At 55.0% G+C, this 19,517-nt stretch overlaps 1 protein-coding gene across 3 annotated transcripts in view; it reads right to left on the bottom strand.

Annotated features, from left to right (window-relative positions):
• Positions 1-5,073: 5,073 nt before the first annotated feature.
• rnf157 (ring finger protein 157) overlaps positions 5,074-19,517 on the bottom strand; it is a 94,464-nt gene continuing 80,020 nt past the window's right edge. For all 3 annotated transcript variants that reach the window (XM_038777315.1, XM_038777317.1, XM_038777316.1), the window contains one exon: positions 5,074-8,612. In XM_038777315.1, the coding sequence (XP_038633243.1) occupies positions 8,503-8,612 (110 nt within the window). In that variant the 3' untranslated portion in view covers positions 5,074-8,502. The remainder of the gene's footprint in view (positions 8,613-19,517) is intronic.

The raw sequence follows: 19,517 nt of genomic DNA, 5'->3' as shown, positions 1-19,517 counted from the left end.
TTCAGCTAAGAGCAGTTATCTCTACACCTCCAGCAAGTCAACATCCAATCGCAGAATAGGGAATGAATCTCTTCCGGTGACAGTATTTACTTTGCTGCAGTCCATATTCATTCTTTGTGTTCTATCAGGCTTTGGCACCTTCACTATAGGAGAGCTCCAATTGCTAAAATTTAACTCTATTAGTTTTCAGTATAAACTCAATCTCCTGTATTTGTGCTTGTTTTGTGGGATTCAACCAATATGGATGTTTGATCGGAACAGCATCCTCGACATCTATATCATTTATGTATACTTTTGTTCTACCACATTTGCCTCCACAAATACCTTTGTGAGACGGCAGTAACTCTTCCAGCTCCTTGCGAATATTGTCTGAGACATAACATAAGCAGTTGTCCTCATTGTCCAGGACGTTTTTATTACCCAATTATATTTGAGGGAGTTACAGTTAGAGTTTTACCCCTATTTTCCTCTTCCTGCTTCATAACTGCTGAGACCTGATTTTTGTCCTCCTCCTCTCTCTCCCATTATTTTTAAAACACTGTGCAATTTGTGTTTGTCAGTGTGTATCTCAAATAATTCACCTCACTCGCCTTCTTTTCAATTCAATACAGCCCCCTGAATCTGGCTTTCAATGTTTCTCCTGATACAGGAAATAAGGCAAAGACTTTCTGACCTGCTACAAAACCTCGATCCTGTGTTTTTCTATCAGCTCCTGTTTTCATTTCTGTGCTGAGCTGAGTAACTGTTCTTTTGCCAATTTAGTCTCACCCCATTTAGTCTTTCTCAGAAAGTTGAGACATAAATATAGAACCGTTGCTTCTGATTTTTATCAACTTTTTCCTGAATTAATTGGAGTGGTGCTCTAACTGTACTAGTTCAAAAGGACTAAATTGAGTAGATTAGTTTGGTGCATCACAGATTGCAAACAGTAAAATGGAATCCCTTTGTCTTAATCATTAGGGTAACCGTGACCAGATACTTTCATCATGGTTTTCAGAGATTGATGCCACCTCTCTAACCTCTGACTCTGGGCAATAAGCTGATGGATGGCATTGTTTTATCTTCAAATTATCCAGAACTTCTGTAAATAAATTTGAGCTGAAATTCACACCCAGATCAGATTGGATTTAGCCGTATATGATAAAGAATTTGGTGAATTCCTCCACCACTCTCTGAGTTGAAATGTTTCAGAGTGGGCTGTCTTCAGGGAATCCAGTTGATCTCACCATGATAGTTAACAAATACCGATTTCAGTTGTGTGTTTTTGGTAAGGGAACCACACAATCAACGAGAATCTGTGAAAAAAGTTCTTCAAAAGCTGGGATAGAAATCAAAGGCATCAGTTTAATTGCAACACGTGGTCTCACCTCCACGACAGGTTCTGCGGAAATCAGCCACATCCGTGTGTAATCCAGGCCAATAGTAATGATCCTAGTCCTGGGGTATTTCCCCAGTGTAACCCCAGTCTGGGGGGGGGGCAGTGTAACCCCAGTCTGGGGGGGGGAGGGGGGTCCCCAGTGTAACCCCAGTCTGGGGGGGGTCCCCAGTGTAATCTCAGTCTGGGGGGGGCAGTGTAATCCCAGTCTTGGGGGGGGGGTCCCCAGTGTAATCCCAGTCTGGGGGGGGGGCAGTGTAATCCCAGTCTGGGGGGGGGGTCCCCAGTTTAATCCCAGTCTAGGGGGGTCCCCAGTGTAATCCCAGTCTGGGGGGGGCAGTGTAATCCCAGTCTTGGGGGGGGGGTCCCCAGTGTAATCCCAGTCTGGGGGGAGGGGTCCCCAGTGTAATCCCAGTCTGGGGGGGGGGTCCCCAGTGTAATCCCAGTCTGGGGGGGGGGCAGTGTAATCCCAGTCTGGGGGGGGGGTCCCTAGTTTAATCCCAGTCTGGGGGGGTCCCCAGTTTAATCCCAGTCTAGGGGGGTCCCCAGTGTAATCCCAGTCTGGGGGGGGTCCCCAGTGTAATCCCAGTCTGGGGGGGGGGGGGGGTCCCCAGTGTAATCCCAGTCTGGGGGGGGTCCCCAGTGTAATCCCAGTCTTGGGGGGGGGGGTCCCCAGTGTAATCCCAGTCTGGGGGGGGGGGGGGTCCCCAGTGTAATCCCAGCCTGGGGGGGGGGGGGGGGTCCCCAGTGTAATCCCAGTCTGGGGGGGGGCAGTGTAACCCCAGTCTGGGGGGAGGGGTCCCCAGTGTAATCCCAGTCTGGGGGGGGGGTCCCCAGTGTAATCCCAGTCTGGGGGGGGGGCAGTGTAATCCCAGTCTGGGGGGGGGGTCCCTAGTTTAATCCCAGTCTGGGGGGGTCCCCAGTTTAATCCCAGTCTAGGGGGGTCCCCAGTGTAATCCCAGTCTGGGGGGGGGTCCCCAGTGTAATCCCAGTCTGGGGGGGGGGGGGTCCCCAGTGTAATCCCAGTCTGGGGGGGGTCCCCAGTGTAATCCCAGTCTTGGGGGGGGGGGTCCCCAGTGTAATCCCAGTCTGGGGGGGGGGGGGGTCCCCAGTGTAATTCCAGTCTTGGGGGGGGGGGTCCCCAGTGTAATCCCAGTCTTGGGGGGGGGGGGTCCCCAGTGTAATCCCAGTCTTGGGGGGGGGGGGGTCCCCAGTGTAATCCCAGTCTTGGGGGGGGGGGGTCCCCAGTGTAATCTCAGTCTGGGGGGAGGGGGGTCCCCAGTGTAATCCCAGTCTGGGGGGAGGGGTCCCCAGTGTAATCCCAGTCCGGGGGGGGTCCCCAGTGTAATCTCAGTCCGGGGGGGGGGGGGGGGGGGGGGGGTCCCCAGTGTAATCCCAGTCTGGGGGGGAGGGGTCCCCAGTGTAATCCCAGTCTGGGGGGGGGGGGGTCCCCAGTGTAATCCCAGTCTGGGGGGGGTCCCCAGTGTAATCTCAGTCTGGGGGGGAGGGGTCCCCAGTGTAATCCCAGTCTGGGGGGGGGGGGTCCCCAGTGTAATCCCAGTCTGGGGGGGAGGGGTCCCCAGTGTAATCCCAGTCTGGGGGGGAGGGGTCCCCAGTGTAATCCCAGTCTGGGGGGGGGGGGGTCCCCAGTGTAATCCCAGTCTGGGGGGAGGGGTCCCCAGTGTAATCCCAGTCTGGGGGGGGGGGGTCCCCAGTGTAATCCCAGTCTGGGGGGGGGGGGGGTCCCCAGTGTAATCCCAGTCTGGGGGGAGGGGTCCCCAGTGTAATCCCAGTCTTGGGGGGGGGGGTCCCCAGTGTAATCTCAGTCTGGGGGGAGGGGTCCCCAGTGTAATCCCAGTCTTGGGGGGGGGGTCCCCAGTGTAATCCCAGTCTTGGGGGGGGGGGTCCCCAGTGTAATCCCAGTCTGGGGGGGGGGGGGGGTCCCCAGTGTAATTCCAGTCTTGGGGGGGGGGGGGGTCCCCAGTGTAATCCCAGTCTGGGGGGGGTCCCCAGTGTAATCCCAGTCTGGGGGGGCAGTGTAATCTCAGTCTGGGGGGAGGGGTCCCCAGTGTAATCCCAGTCTGGGGGGGGGGGGGGTCCCCAGTTTAATCCCAGTCTTGGGGGGGGGTCCCCAGTGTAATCCCAGTCTGGGGGGGGTCCCCAGTGTAATCTCAGTCTGGGGGGAGGGGTCCCCAGTGTAATCCCAGTCTTGGGGGGGGGGTCCCCAGTGTAATCCCAGTCTTGGGGGGGGGGGTCCCCAGTGTAATCCCAGTCTGGGGGGGGGGGGGGGTCCCCAGTGTAATTCCAGTCTTGGGGGGGGGGGGGTCCCCAGTGTAATCCCAGTCTGGGGGGGGGGGTCCCCAGTGTAATCCCAGTCTTGGGGGGGGGGGGGTCCCCAGTGTAATCTCAGTCTGGGGGGAGGGGGGTCCCCAGTGTAATCCCAGTCTGGGGGGGGGGGTCCCCAGTGTAATCTCAGTCTGGGGGGAGGGGGGTCCCCAGTGTAATCCCAGTCTGGGGGGAGGGGTCCCCAGTGTAATCCCAGTCCGGGGGGGGTCCCCAGTGTAATCTCAGTCCGGGGGGGGGGGGGTCCCCAGTGTAATCTCAGTCCGGGGGGGGGGGGGGTCCCCAGTGTAATCCCAGTCTGGGGGGGTCCCCAGTTTAAGGGGTCCCCAGTTTAATCCCAGTCTAGGGGGGTCCCCAGTTTAAGGGGTCCCTAGTTTAATCCCAGTCTGGGGGGGGTCCCCAGTTTAATCCCAGTCGGGGGGGGGGGGGCTCCCCAGTTTAATCCCAGTCTGGGGGGGGGGGGTTCCCCAGTTTAATCCCAGTCGGGGGGGTTCCCAGTCTGGGGGGGGGTCCCAGTTTAATCCCAGTCTGGGGGGGTTCCCCAGTTTAATCCCAGTCGGGGGGGTTCCCAGTCTGGGGGGGTTCCCAGTTTAATCCCAGTCTGGGGGGGTCCCCAGTTTAATCCCAGTCTGGGGGGGGGGGGGGGGGTGGGGGGGTCCCCAGTTTAAGGGGTCCCCAGTTTAATCCCAGTCGGGGGGGGTTCCCAGTCGGGGGGGTTCCCAGTCTGGGGGGCCCCCAGTTTAATCCCAGTCGGGGGGGTTCCCAGTCTGGGGGGGTTCCCAGTTTAATCCCAGTCGGGGGGGGTTCCCAGTCGGGGGGGTTCCCAGTCTGGGGGGCCCCCAGTTTAATCCCAGTCGGGGGGGTTCCCAGTCTGGGGGGGTTCCCAGTTTAATCCCAGTCTTGGGGGGGGGGTCCCCAGTGTAATCTCAGTCTGGGGGGGGGGGGGGTCCCCAGTGTAATCTCAGTCTGGGGGGAGGGGTCCCCAGTGTAATCCCAGTCTGGGGGGGGTCCCCAGTGTAATCCCAGTCTGGGGGGGGGGGGGGTCCCCAGTTTAATCCCAGTCTGGGGGGGGGGGGGGGGGTGGGGGGGTCCCCAGTTTAAGGGGTCCCCAGTTTAATCCCAGTCGGGGGGGGTTCCCAGTCGGGGGGGGTTCCCAGTTTAATCCCAGTCTGGGGGGGTTCCCAGTTTAATCCCAGTCTGGGGGGGTTCCCAGTTTAATCCCAGTCTGGGGGGGGGGGTCCCCAGTTTAAGGGGTCCCCAGTTTAATCCTGCTACAGTCCCAGTAAATCAGTGATTCACTCATTCTCCTCGCTGCTGCAGTTTGTGATGTTTTACTGACAGTGGAGACAATTCTGTTGTGTTTTAAAATTTTAATAGTGATTTTACTATTTGAGATTACAGATAATCAGTCATTTACAGTATTAATAGAGGAACAATTTGCCAGGATATATTGGGAATACTATAATAATATTGTCCAGTCAATATACTGCTAAATGTGGAGTGCATGCATGTTTACTGGCAACATACATGTATCACACAGGATGATCCTGGGACGTTGACACATGGAAAAGCAGCATCACATAATGATCGGTTTCTGGAGAGGGAGAAATGGAGAGTTACAGAGGCTCTGAGATAAGGGCAAGAGAGTGAGGAACAGGGAGAGGGGGGTTTGTGTGAGACCAGTGGATGGAGACTGAGAGGGAGTGAGGCCCCTGGAGTGGGGGAAATGGACAGAAGGACTCTGATAGGAAGTGAAGATCTGGGAGGTACAGCAGAGAGTGGCAAGAGGGATTTGGTGTAGAAGATAAAGGGTGAGCGAGCGAGCGAACGGGGTGATATCTGAATGCTACATTGTGAGTGAGGAGGGGTGTATCTGAATGCTACACTGTGAGCGAGCAGGGGTATATCTGAATGCTACACTGTGAGTGAGCAGGGGTGTATCTGAATGCTACACTGAGTGAGCAGGGGTGTATCTGAATGCTACACTGTGAGTGAGGAGGGGTGTATCTGAATGCTACACTGTGAGTGAGTGAGCGAGCAGGGGTGTATCTGAATGCTACACTGTGAGCGAGCAGGGGTGTATCTGAATGCTACACTGTGAGTGAGCAGGGGTGTATCTGAATGCTACACTGTGAGCGAGCAGGGGTGTATCTGACTGCTACACTGTGAGTGAGCAGGGGTGTATCTCAATGCTACACTGTGAGCGAGCAGGGGTGTATCTCAATGCTACACTGTGAGTGAGCAGGGGTATATCTGAATGCTACACTGTGAGTGAGCAGGGGTGTATCTGAATGCTACACTGTGAGCGAGCAGGGGTGTATCTGAATGCTACACTGTGAGCGAGCAGGGGTATATTTGAATGCTACACTGTGAGTGAGCAGGGGTGTATCTGAATTCTACACTGTGAGCGAGCAGGGGTATATCTGAATGCTACACTGTGAGTGAGCAGTGGTGTATCTGAATGCTACACTGTGAGTGAGCAGGGGTATATCTGACTGCTACACTGTGAGTGAGCAGGGGTGTATCTGAATGCTACACTGTGAGTGAGCAGTGGTGTATCTGAATGCTACACTGTGAGTGAGTGAGCGAGCAGGGGTGTATCTGAATGCTGCACTGTGAGTGAGCGAGCGAGCAGGGGTGTATCTGAATGCTACACTGTGAGCGAGCAGGGGTGTATCTGAATTCTACACTGTGAGTGAGCAGGGGTGTATCTGAATGCTACATTGTGAGTGAGCAGGGGTATATCTGAATGCTACACTGTGAGTGAGCGAGCGAGCAGGGGTGTATCTGAATGCTACACTGTGAGTGAGCGAGCGAGCAGGGGTGTATCTGAATGCTGCACTGTGAGTGAGCGAGCGAGCAGGGGTGTATCTGACTGCTACACTGTGAGCGAGCAGGGGTGTATCTGACTGCTACACTGTGAGCGAGCAGGGGTGTATCTCAATGCTACACTGTGAGTGAGCAGGGGTGTATCTGACTGCTACACTGTGAGTGAGCAGGGGTATATCTGAATGCTACACTGTGAGTGAGCAGGGGTGTATCTCAATGCTACACTGTGAGTGAGCAGGGGTATATCTGAATGCTACACTGTGAGTGAGCAGGGGTGTATCTGAATGCTACACTGTGAGCGAGCAGGGGTGTATCTGAATGCTACACTGTGAGTGAGCAGGGGTGTATCTGAATGCTACACTGTGAGTGAGCAGTGGTGTATCTGAATGCTACACTGTGAGTGAGCAGGGGTATATCTGAATGCTACACTGTGAGTGAGCAGGGGTATATCTGACTGCTACACTGTGAGTGAGCAGGGGTGTATCTGAATGCTACACTGTGAGTGAGCAGTGGTGTATCTGAATGCTACACTGTGAGTGAGCGAGCGAGCAGGGGTGTATCTGAATGCTACACTGTGAGTGAGCGAGCGAGCAGGGGTGTATCTGAATGCTGCACTGTGAGCGAGCAGGGGTGTATCTGAATGCTACACTGTGAGTGAGCAGGGGTATATCTGACTGCTACACTGTGAGTGAGCAGGGGTGTATCTGAATGCTGCACTGTGAGTGAGCGAGCGAGCAGGGGTGTATCTGAATGTGACACTGTGAGTGAGCAGGGGTGTATCTGAATGCTACACTGTGAGTGAGCAGGGGTATATCTGACTGCTACACTGTGAGTGAGCAGGGGTGTATCTGAATGCTACACTGTGAGTGAGCAGTGGTGTATCTGAATGCTACACTGTGAGTGAGTGAGCGAGCAGGGGTGTATCTGAATGCTGCACTGTGAGTGAGCAGGGGTGTATCTGACTGCTACACTGTGAGCGAGCAGGGGTGTATCTCAATGCTACACTGTGAGCGAGCAGGGGTGTATCTGAATGCTACATTGTGAGTGAGCAGGGGTATATCTGAATGCTACACTGTGAGTGAGCGAGCGAGCAGGGGTGTATCTGAATGCTGCACTGTGAGTGAGCGTGCGAGCAGGGGTGTATCTGAATGCTACACTGTGAGTGAGCAGGGGTGTATCTGAATTCTACACTGTGAGCGAGCAGGGGTGTATCTGAATGCTACACTGTGAGTGAGCGAGCGAGCAGGGGTGTATCTGAATGCTGCACTGTGAGTGAGCGAGCGAGCAGGGGTGTATCTGAATGCTGGACTGTGAGTGAGCGAGCGAGCAGGGGTGTATCTGAATGCTACACTGTGAGTGAGCGAGCGAGCAGGGGTGTATCTGAATGCTGCACTGTGAGTGAGCAGGGGTGTATCTGAATGCTACACTGTGAGTGAGCAGGGGTGTATCTGAATGCTACACTGTGAGCGAGCAGGGGTGTATCTGAATGCTACACTGTGAGTGAGCAGGGGTGTATCTCAATGCTACACTGTGAGTGAGCAGGGGTGTATCTGAATGCTACACTGTGAGTGAGCAGGGGTATATCTGAATGCTACACTGTGAGCGAGCAGGGGTATATCTCAATGCTACACTGTGAGCGAGCAGGGGTGTATCTGAATGCTACACTGTGAGTGAGCAGGGGTGTATCTCAATGCTACACTGTGAGCGAGCAGGGGTATATCTGAATGCTACACTGTGAGCGAGCAGGGGTATATCTGAATGCTACACTGTGAGCGAGCAGGGGTGGTATCTGACTGCTACACTGTGAGCGAGCAGGGGTATATCTGAATGCTACATTGTGCTATATTTGAGGTATTGTTTGGCTACTGTTACAACGTTGCCTTGGCCCCGATGCTGGTTGACTTCAGAAGGCATCGCACTATGGGCTGGAGTCTGATTCATTACTGGTGTTTTCTTCACACAACCAGGGGTGCGTAGATTTGACCGGGGTCTCCACCATCCTTCAGATCAGTGTTACTCGGAATGGAGAGTGCAGACTCAATCCTATCTTCAGTCAGAGCTGTAGCTGCAATAGTTGGGACAAGATGGTTAGCCAACTCCTGTGTCTCAGAGTCCAGTTTACCCGTCTACGTTGTGACAACTTTGGACACAGGGTTCACAAACCAGAAACTCCTGGACAAACTCAGCCGGTCTGACAGCCTCTGTGGAGAGAGATGGGAGCTGATGTTTTGAGTTTGACAAAGAGTCAGGCAAAGCGAGAGAACTGGAAATAGGATGAGATTTATACTGTGGTGGTGGGGGTGGGGGGTGGTGGAGTAGTCCCTTTGTCTTTCTGTCCATGACATCTTTGTCAATCTCCACCTATCGCTGGCCCTCTCCCAGCTCCACCGCTCCACCCCCCACCCCACAACACTATAAATCTTCGAGCTTTGACAAATATTCACCCAGACTCGGAACGTTAGCTCCGTTCTCTCTGCACAGAGCTGTCAGACCTGCTGAGATTGTCCAGCATTTTCTGTTTTTGTTTCGGATTCCAGCATCCGCAGTAATTTGCTTTTATCTTAGATATATAGCTGTTGTTTAATACAAATTATTAATAAATGTGATAGTTGAGGCCCCATCACAGATCCAGGAATCAAATCCTTTCAAGTGCCTATGCATTATCTCTGGTCAGTTAACGCTAAAGTAATCTCTTAACCAGATCCATAATTTGCTTTTAATTCAATGAGCTTTAATTTTTAGCTATTTGGAACCTTCTAGAACAGTGCATTTGAACTATATCCACAGACATTCACCTGCCCTTCTATAAACTACTTCCTCATAAAAATTTAACATGCTTTATTTGAGTCCACAAAAGATCAGCCATGATCTCATTGAATGGCGGAGCAGGTTCGAGGGGCCAGATGGCCGACTCCTGCTCCGAATTCTTATGTTCTTATTAGCAAGACCCAATCGTTACTAATCTACACCGGCTCTCTAACCAGTTGACATTTTCCTCAATGCTAAATGACTCAGCCCTCAGAGATTCCAGTAACTCAAACACAACAGCTAGGAGACTAACGTGATCATTCCCTCTCTCCTCTTAATATCACAGTAAGAAGTCTGACAACACCAGGTTAAAGTCCAACAGGTTTGTTTTGAATTACTGGCTTTCGGAGCGCAACCTTCGTAAGAACGAGATATGAGCTTGGACTCATCGATCGACAGTTCCACCGCGCCACAGCAAAAAACCGCAGCGACCTACAGAGAAGACAAACACGTGACACAACCGACAGAGTACCCTTCGTCGTCCAGTACTTCCCCGGAGCGGAGAAACTATGACATCTTCTTTGCAGCCTTCAACATGTCATCGATGAAGATGAACATCTTGCCAAGATCATCCCCACACCCCCACTACTGGCCTTCAAACAACCGTGCAACCTCAAACAAACCATTGTTTGCAGCAAATTACCCAGCCTTCAGAACAGCGACCACGACACCACACAACCCTGCCAGGGTAATCTCTGCAAGACATGCCAGATCATCAACATGGACACCACCATTACACGTGAGAACACCACCCACCAGGTACGCGGTACATACTCGTGCGACTCGACCAATGTAGTCCGACCTCATACGCTGCAGGAAAGGATGTCCCGAAGCGTGGTACATTGGCGAGACCATGCAGACACTGCGACAACGAATGAATGGACATCGCACGACAATCACCAGGCAGTAATGTGAAACGAAATGAAATGAAAATCGCTTATTGTCACGAGTAGGCTTCAATGAAGTTACTGTGAAAAGCCCCTAGTCGCCACATTCCGGCGCCTGTCCGGGGATGGCTGGTACGGGAATCGAACCGTGCTGCTGGCCTGCTTGGTCTGCTTTAAAAGCCAGCGAGTTAGCCCAGTGAGCTAAACCAGCCCCTGTGTTCCCTTCCAGTCGGGGAACACTTCAGCAGTCAGGGGCATTCAGCCTCTGATCTTCGGGTAAGCGTTCTCCAAGGCAGCCTTCAGGAACCGTGACAACGCAGAATCGCCGAGCAGAAACTTATAGCCAAGTTCCGCACAGATGAGTACCAGGACCCTCAACCAGGACCTTGGATTCATGTCGCATTACATTCACCCCCCACCATCTGGCCTGGACTTGCAAAATCCTACCAACTGTCCTGGCTTGAGACAATTCACACCTCTTTAACCTGGGGTTACCCTTATCTCTGGATCTGTAAAGGCTGAATTACCTACAAAGACTCGCATTCAAAGTATCATCTTGCATCATTGAGTTTGTCTATATATGGCGGGATTCTCCATTCTCCACCCCCCCCCCCCCCCCCCCCCCCCCCGGCTGGGTCAGAGAATCGCCGGGGGGGGGGGCAGCGTGAATCCCGTCCCCACCGGCTGCCGAATTGTCCGGTGCCGGAGATTTGGCGGTGGTGGGAATCGTGCCCCGCCGGTCGGCTGCCGCTGGCAGCGGCCTCCCCGGTGATTCTCCGGCCGGCAATGGGCCGAGTGGCCGCCCGTTTTCAGCCAGTCCCACCGGCGTATGTTACACCAGGTATTTGCCAGCGGGACCTGGCTGCGCGGGCGGTCTCCGGAGTCCTCAGGGGGGGTGGCGCAGGGGTATCTGGCCCTGAGAGGTGCCCCCCATGGTGGCCTGGCCTGCAATCGGGGCCCATCGATCCACGGGTGGGCCTGTGCCATGGGGGCACTCTACTCTTCCGCATTGGCGGCTGATCCGCCATTCCCGGTGTGGAGACGAACCCCTCTGCGCATGCGCTGGGATGATGCCAGCACACGCTGGCACTACCGCGCATCTGCCAACTCGCGCCGGCTGGCGGAAGCCCCTTCCCCGCTGGCCGGCACGGCGCCAACCACTCCGGGGCCGGCCTAGCCCCTGAAGGTACGGAGGATTCTGCACCTTTGGGGCGGCCCGATGCCGGAGTGGTTCACGCCACTCCGCCCCGCCAGGACCCCCCCGCCCCGCCGGGTAGGGGAGAATCCTGCCCCAGGTGTTTCTGGAACCTACCTCTTCACTCACCTGAGGAAGGAGCTGCGCTCCGAAAGCTAGTGATTCGAAACAAACCTGTTGGACTTTAACCTGGTGATGTAAGACTTCTTACTGTGCCCACCCCAGTCCAACGCCGGCATCTCCACATCATTAAATATCAGAGATACACTGCAATTTTCTAATCCGGGAGGGACGGTTTCTGAACCGAGAGAGTTATTACCGAAAATTCCTCAGCTACTTTCTGTAAAACCCTGAACTGGAAACCATCCGGAGCTGAGGGTTTGAAAATATTTACTTTGATGAATGTTTTCTTGTTCATGTTAACCTTGGTGAGTGTCAAAATTTCATTATTCATTTACCAAACTGCGCTGACAAAGAAATTGTTCAATAAATTTGCCATTTCCTTCCTTCCAACGAACCAGTAATTACATTGGATATTCTGAATATTCGTATTATTCCAGTACAACAAAAAAGAGTTTGTGCCCCCCCCCCCCCACCCCCCCACCCCCCCCCCCCCCCACCCCCCCACCCCCCCCCCCCCCCCCACCCCCCCACCCCCCCCCCCCCCCCCCCCAGGTCTGTTTTACACATTTTTACAATTTAAAAAATTCATTTAAGGGATGTGGGAGTTGGTTGGGCCAACATTTATCGCCATTCCCTAGATTTACCTGATTTACATCCAACCTGATTAACACCTGATTTATAATTTACACCCGGCCTGCTTTGCAGCTGACTGACCCCCGGCCCAATTTAATCCCAGCCTGATTCCCACCCAGGCCTGGGCAGTTTGGATATACACCGCTGAGGTGAATTTTTCACACATGTCCAAATTAGATTCCCCATTTTCCTTTGATTGCTGTGATTAATCCACGGATTTGTTCAATAATAATAAGCCCCAGGAGACATGGGAGTGGGGTGGCTAGCTGGAAGGAGTTTATTGATTAGTGTAATGGGGGCGAATCAATACAGCCCTTGACCCAGTCACCCACCTGCTTAATGCTGGCAAACAGGGGCGGGCACACACAAGGACCACGTGAGACCAGAGCAGACAGGGGAAGGGGAGGGACGAGGCAAGCAGGACAGAATGCTGAGGGCTTCCTGTCAACACACCAGCTTCCAAATAGCTCACATTAGCAGAGGCAGCACAGACAGACAGGAGACAGGCAGAGAGGAGACAGGCAGAGAGGAGACAGGCAGCACAGACAGGAGACAGGCAGCACAGGCAGAGAGGAGACAGGCAGAGAGGAGACAGGCAGCACAGGCAGAGAGGAGACAGGCAGCACAGGCAGAGAGGAGACAGGCAGAGAGGAGACAGGCAGCACAGACAGGAGACAAGCAGAGAGGAGACAGGCAGAGAGGAGACAGGCAGCACAGACAGGAGACAAGCAGAGAGGAGACAGGCAGAGAGGAGACAGGCAGAGAGGAGACAGGCAGAGAGGAGACAGGCAGAGAGGAGACAGGCAGCACAGACAGGAGACAGGCAGCACAGGCAGAGAGGAGACAGGCAGCACAGACAGAGAGGAGACAGGCAGAGAGGAGACAGGCAGCACAGGCAGAGACAACAGGGAACACAGAGGGCAGGCAGAGCAAAACTGGCAGGGCGAGGGGGTTGGGGAATGCAGGAGGGGGGGTTGGGGAAGGCAGGGGGAGGGGGGGGTTGGGGAAGACAGGGGGAGGGGGGGGTTGGGGAAGGCAGGGGGAGGGGGGGGGTTGGGGAAGGCAGGGGGGAGGGGGGGGGTTGGGGAAGGCAGGGGGAGGGGGGGTTGGGGAAGGCAGGGGGAGGGGGGTTGGGGAAGGCAGGGGGAGGGGGGGTTGGGGAAGGCAGGGGGAGGGGGGGTTGGGGAAGGCAGGGGGAGGGGGGGTTGGGGAAGGCAGGGGGAGGGGGGGTTGGGACAGGCAGGGGGGGGGGGGGTTGGGGAAGGCAGGGAGGGGGGGGTTGGGGAAGGCAGGGGAGGGGGGGTTGGGGAAGGCAGGGGAGGGGGGGTTGGGGAAGGCAGGGGGAGGGGGGGTTGGGGAAGGCGGGGAGAGGGGGGTTGGGGAGGCGGGGGAGGGGGGGTTGGGGAAGGCAGGGTGTGGGGAAGGCAGGGGAGGGGGGGTTGGGGAAGCAGGGGGAGGGGGGGTTGGGGAAGGCAGGGGGAGGGGGGTTGGGGAAGGAGGGGGAGGGGGGTTGGGGAAGGCAGGGGGAGGGGGTTGGGACAGGCAGGGGGAGGGGGGGTTGGGGAAGGCAGGGGGAGGGGGGGTTGGGGAAGGCAGGGGGAGGGGGGGTTGGGGAAGGCAGGGGGAGGGGGGTGGGGAAGGCAGGGGGAGGGGGGGTTGGGGAAGGCAGGGGGAGGGGGGTTGGGGAAGGCAGGGGGAGGGGGGTTGGGGAAGGCAGGGGGAGGGGGTTGGGGAAGGCAAGGGGAGGGGGGTTGGGGAAGGCAGGGGGAGGGGGGGTGGGAAGGCAGGGGGAGGGGGGTTGGGGAAGGCAGGGGGAGGGGGGGTTGGGGAAGGCAGGGGGAGGGGGGGTTGGGAAGGCAGGGGGAGGGGGGGTTGGGGAAGGCAGGGGGAGGGGGGTTGGGGAAGGCAGGGGGAGGGGGGTTGGGGAAGGCAGGGGGAGGGGGGTTGGGGAAGGCAGGGGGAGGGGGGGTTGAGGAAGGCAGGGGAAGGCAGGGGGTGGGGGGTTGGGGAAGGCAGGGGGAGGGGGGGTTGGGGAAGGCAGGGGGAAGGGGGATGTGGAACCAGGGGGAGGGGGGTTGTGGGAGGCAGGGGGAGGGGGGGTTGGGGAAGGCAGGGGGGATTGGGGAAGGCAGGGGGGGGGGATTGGGGAAGGCAGGGGGAGGGGGGATTGGGGAAGGCAGGGGGAGGGGGGGTTGGGGAAGGGGGGATGGGGAACCAGGGGGAGGCGGTTGTGGGAGGCAGGGGGGTTGGGGAAGGGGGTTGGGGAAGGGGGGTTGGGGAAAGGGGGTTGGGGAAGGCAGGGGGAGGGGGATGGGGAACCAGGGGGAGGGGGGTTGTGGGAGGCAGGGGCGTTGTGGGAGGCAGGGGGATTGGGGAAGGAGGGTTGGGGAAGGCAGGGGGAGGGGGGATGGGGAAACAGGGGGAGGGGGGTTGGGGAAGGGGGGTTGGGGAAGGCGGGGGAGGGGGGATGGGGAAGGCAGGGGGAGGGGGGATGGGGAAGGCAGGGGGAGGGGGGTTGGGGAAGGCAGGGGGAGGGGGGTTGGGGAAGGGAGGAGGAGGGGGAGGGGAGGAGGTGGGGATGGAGGGACAGTCCAACAACCACCACCCAGTGGATCACACAAGGTCTAACGTCAATAAATAAATATAAACATCAACAATGAAATGACAAAAAGCAGCAGCAAATAAATTGGATAAAAAGACAAATGGTGGCTGTAAATTACTTCAGAAATAGGATTGAAGAAAGTGATTTCCCAAAGAAATTTGGTTCTGATAATTCATTCTGCAGCCAGGTCATCACAACACTCGAGAGATGTGACAGAGGTCAGAGTGTGAGTGAGGTCAGAGTGTGTCGAGGTCGGAGTGTGACCGAGGTCAGAGTGTGAGTGAGGTCAGAGAGTGCCGAGGTCAGAGTGTGACCGAGGTCGGAGTGTGACCGAGGACGGAGTGTGACCGAGGACGGAGTGTGACCGAGGACGGAGTGTGACCGAGGACAGAGTGTGACCGAGGACCGAGTGTGCCCGAGGACGGAGTGTGCCCGAGGTCAGAGTGTGACTGAGGTCAGAGTGTGACTGGGGTCAGTGACTGAGGTCAGAGTGACAGAGGTCAGAGTGCGACTGGGGTCAGAGTGCGACTGGGGTCAGAGTGTGACTGGGGTCAGAGTGACAGAGGTCAGAGTGTGACTGAGGTCAGATTGACAGAGGTCAGAGTGTGACTGGGGTCAGAGTGTGACTGGGGTCAGAGTGTGACTGGGGTCAGAGTGTGAAGGTTAGTACCGGCCTGTATTGGGGAGGGTTAGTATCGGCCTGTATTGGGGAGGGTTAGTCCCGGCCTGTATTGGGGAGGGTTAGTATCAGCCTGTATTGGGGAGGGTTAGTATCGGCCTGTATTGGGGAGGGTTAGTATCGGCCTGTATTGGGGAGTGTTAGTCCCGGCCTGTATTGGGGAGGGTTAGTATCGGCCTGTATTGGGGAGTGTTAGTCCCGGCCTGTATTGGGGAGGGTTAGTACAGGCCTGTATTGGGGAGGGTTAGTATCAGCCTGTATTGGGCAGGGTTAGTATCGGCCTGTATTGGGCAGGGTTAGTACCGGCCTGTATTGGGGAGGGTTAGTATCGGCCTGTATTGGGCAGGGTTAGTACCGGCCTGTATTGGGCAGGGTTAGTATCGGCCTGTATTGGGCAGGGTTAGTACCGGCCTGTATTGGGGAGGGTTAGTACCGGCCTGTATTGGGCAGGGTTAGTATCGGCCTGTATTGGGGAGGGTTAGTACCGGCCTGTATTGGGCAGGGTTAGTATTGGTCTGTATTGGGAAGGGTTAGTACCGGCCTGTATTGGGGAGGGTTAGTACCGGCCTGTATTGGGGAGGGTTAGTACCGGCCTGTATTGGGGAGGGTTAGTACCGGCCTGTATTGGGGAGGGTTAGTACCGGCCTGTATTGGGCAGGGTTAGTACCAGCCTGTATTGGGCAGGGTTAGTACCGGCCTGTGTTGGGGAGGGTTAGTACTGGCCTGTATTGGGGAGAGTTAGTACTGGCCTGTATTGGGCAGGGTTAGTCCCGGCCTGTATTGGGCAGGGTTAGTATCGGCCTGTATTGGGGAGGGTGAGTACCGGCCTGTATTGGGGAGGGTTAGTACCGGCCTGTATTGGGCAGGGTTAGTACCGGCCTGTATTGGGCAGGGTTAGTATCGGCCTGTATTGGGCAGGGTTAGTACCGGCCTGTATTGGGGAGGGTTAGTACCGGCCTGTATTGGGCAGGGTTAGTACCGGCCTGTATTGGGAAGGGTTAGTATCAGCCTGTATTGGGAAGGGTTAGTATCGGCCTGTATTGGGAAGGGTTAGTATCAGCCTGTACTGGGAGGGTTAGTATCGGACAGTATTGGGCAGGGTTAGTATCGGCCTGTATTGGGCAGGGTTAGTACCGGCCTGTATTGGGGAGGGTTAGTACCGGCCTGTATTGGGAAGGGTTAGTATCGGCCTGTATTGGGGAGGGTTAGTATTGGTCTGTATTAGATAGATAGATAGGACAGTACAGCACAGAACAGGCCCTTTGGCCCTCGATGTTGTGCTGAGCATTGTCCAAAACCAAGATCAAGCTATCCCACTCCCTGTCATTCTGGCGTGCTCCATGTGCCTATCCAATAACCGCTTGAAAGTTCCTAAAGTGTCCGACTCCACTATCACAGCAGGCAGTCCATTCCACACCCTAACCACTCTCTGAGTAAAGAACCTACCTCGGACATCCCTCCTATATCTCCCACCCTGAACCTTATAGTCATGCCCCCTTGTAACAGCTACATCCACCCGAGGAAATAGTCTCTGAACGTCCACTCTATCTATTCCCCTCATCATCTTATAAACCTCTATTAAGTCGCCTCTCATCCTCCTCCGCTCCAAAGAGAAAAGCCCTAGCTCCCTCAACCTTTCCTCATAAGACCTATCCTGCAAACCAGGCAGCATCCTGGTGAATCTCCTTTGCACCCTTCCCAATGCTTCCACATCCTTCCTATAGTGAGGTGACCAGAACTGCACACAATACTCCAAATGTGGTCTCACCAGGGTCATGTATAGTTGCAGCATAACCCCGCAGCTCTTAAACTCAAGCCCCCTGTTAATAAACGCTAACACACTATAAGCCTTCTTCACGGCTCTATCCACTTGAGTGACAACCTTCAGAGATCTGTGGACATGAACCCCAAGATCTCTCTGTTCCTCCACATTCCTCAGAACCCTGCCGTTAACCCTGTAATCCGCATTCAAATTTTTTCTACCAAAATGAATCACCTCGCACTTATCAGGGTTAAACACCATCTGCCATTTTTCGGCCCAGCTCTGCATCCTATCAATGTCTCTTTGCAGCCTACAACAGCCCTCCACATTATCCACTACTCTACCAATCTTGGTGTCATCAGCAAATTTACTGACCCATCCTTCAGCCCCCCTCCTCCAAGTCATTGATAAAAATCCCAAATAGCAGAGGACCCAGCACTGATCCCTGTGGTACACCGCTGGTAACTGGTCTCCAGTCTGAAAATTTTCCATCCACCACCACCCTCTGTCTTCTATGTGATAGCCAGTTACTTATCCAATTGGCCAAATTTCCCTCTATCCCACACATCCTTACTTTCTTCATGAGCCGACCATGGGGAACCTCATCAAACGCCTTACTAAAATCCATGTATACGACATCAACTGCTCTACCTTCATCTACACACTTAGTTACCTCCTCAAAGAATTCAATCAAATTTGTGAGGCAAGACTAGCCCTTCACAAATCCGTGTTGACTATCCCGGATTTAGCTGCATCTTTCCAAATGGTCATAAATCCTATCCTTCAGGACCTTTTCCATTAACTTACCGAACACCGAAGTAAGACTAACTGGCCTATAATTACCAGGGTCATTCCTATTCCCTTTCTTGAACAGAGGAACAACATTCGCCACTCTCCAGTCCTCTGGCACTATTCCCGTGGACAGTGAGGACCCAAAGATCAAAGCCAAAGGCTCTGCAATCCCATCCCTTGCCTCCCAAAGAATCCTTGGATATATCCCATCTGGCCCAGGTGCCTTGTCGACCCCCAGGTTTTTCAAAATTGCTAATACATCCTTCCTCAGAACATCTACCTCCTGCAGCCTACCCGCCTGTCTCACACTCTCATCCTCAAAAACATGGCCCCTCTCCTTGGTGAACACTGAAGAAAAGTATTCATTCAACGCCTCTCCTATTTCTTCTGACTCCATGCACAAGTTCCCACTACTCTCCTTGAACGGCCCTACCCTCACCCTGGTCATTCTTTTATTTCTCACATAAGAGTAAAAAGCCTTGGGGTTTTCCTTGATCCGTCCCACCAAGGACTTCTCATGCCCCCTCCTAGCTCTCCTAAGCCTTTTTTTTTTTAGCTTATTCCTTGCTACCTTGTAACCCTCAAGCGACCCAACTGAACCTTGTTTTCTCATCCTTACATACTCTTCCTTTTTCCTCTTGACAAGACATTCAACCTCTTTTGGGAACCATGGTCGCCTCACACGGCCATTTCCTCCCTGCCTATCAAGGACACGCAGTATTTGTTCCTTGAACAAGCTCCACTTTTCATTTGTGCCTTTCCCTGAGAGTTTCTGTTCCCATCTTATGCTCGCCAGTTCTTGCCTACTCGCATCATAATTACCCCTCCCCCAATTATATTGTGGGGGGGGGGTTAGTATTGGTCTGTATTGGGGTATTGGGGAGGGTTAGTACCGGCCTGTATTGGGCAGGGTTAGTACTGGCCTGTATTGGGCAGGGTTAGTACTGGCCTGTATTGGGGAGGGTTAGTACCGGCCTGTATTGGGGAGGGTTAGTATCGGCCTGTATTGGGCAGGGTTAGTACCGGCCTGTATTGGGGAGGGTTAGTACCGGCCTGTATTGGGGAGGGTTAGTATCGGCCTGTATTGGGAAGGGTTAGTACCGGCCTGTATTGGGGAGGGTTAGTATCGGCCTGTATTGGGCAGGGTTAGTACCGGCCTGTATTGGGCAGGGTTAGTACTGGCCTGTATTGGGGAGGGTTAGTATCGGCCTGTATTGGGCAGGGTTAGTACCGGCCTGTATTGGGGAGGGTTAGTACCGGCCTGTATTGGGGAGGGTTAGTATCGGCCTGTATTGGGAAGGGTTAGTACCGGCCTGTATTGGGGAGGGTTAGTACTGGCCTGTATTGGGCAGGGTTAGTATCGGCCTGTATTGGGGAGGGTTAGTACCGGCCTGTATTGGGCAGGGTTAGTACCGGCCTGTATTGGGGAGGGTTAGTACCGGCCTGTATTGGGCAGGGTTAGTACCGGCCTGTATTGGGAAGGGTTAGT

The sequence above is a fragment of the Scyliorhinus canicula genome, chromosome 18 (assembly GCF_902713615.1).
Source record: "Scyliorhinus canicula chromosome 18, sScyCan1.1, whole genome shotgun sequence".
Lineage (NCBI taxonomy): Eukaryota > Metazoa > Chordata > Chondrichthyes > Carcharhiniformes > Scyliorhinidae > Scyliorhinus > Scyliorhinus canicula.
This window is presented reverse-complemented; position numbering and strand designations above follow the sequence as displayed.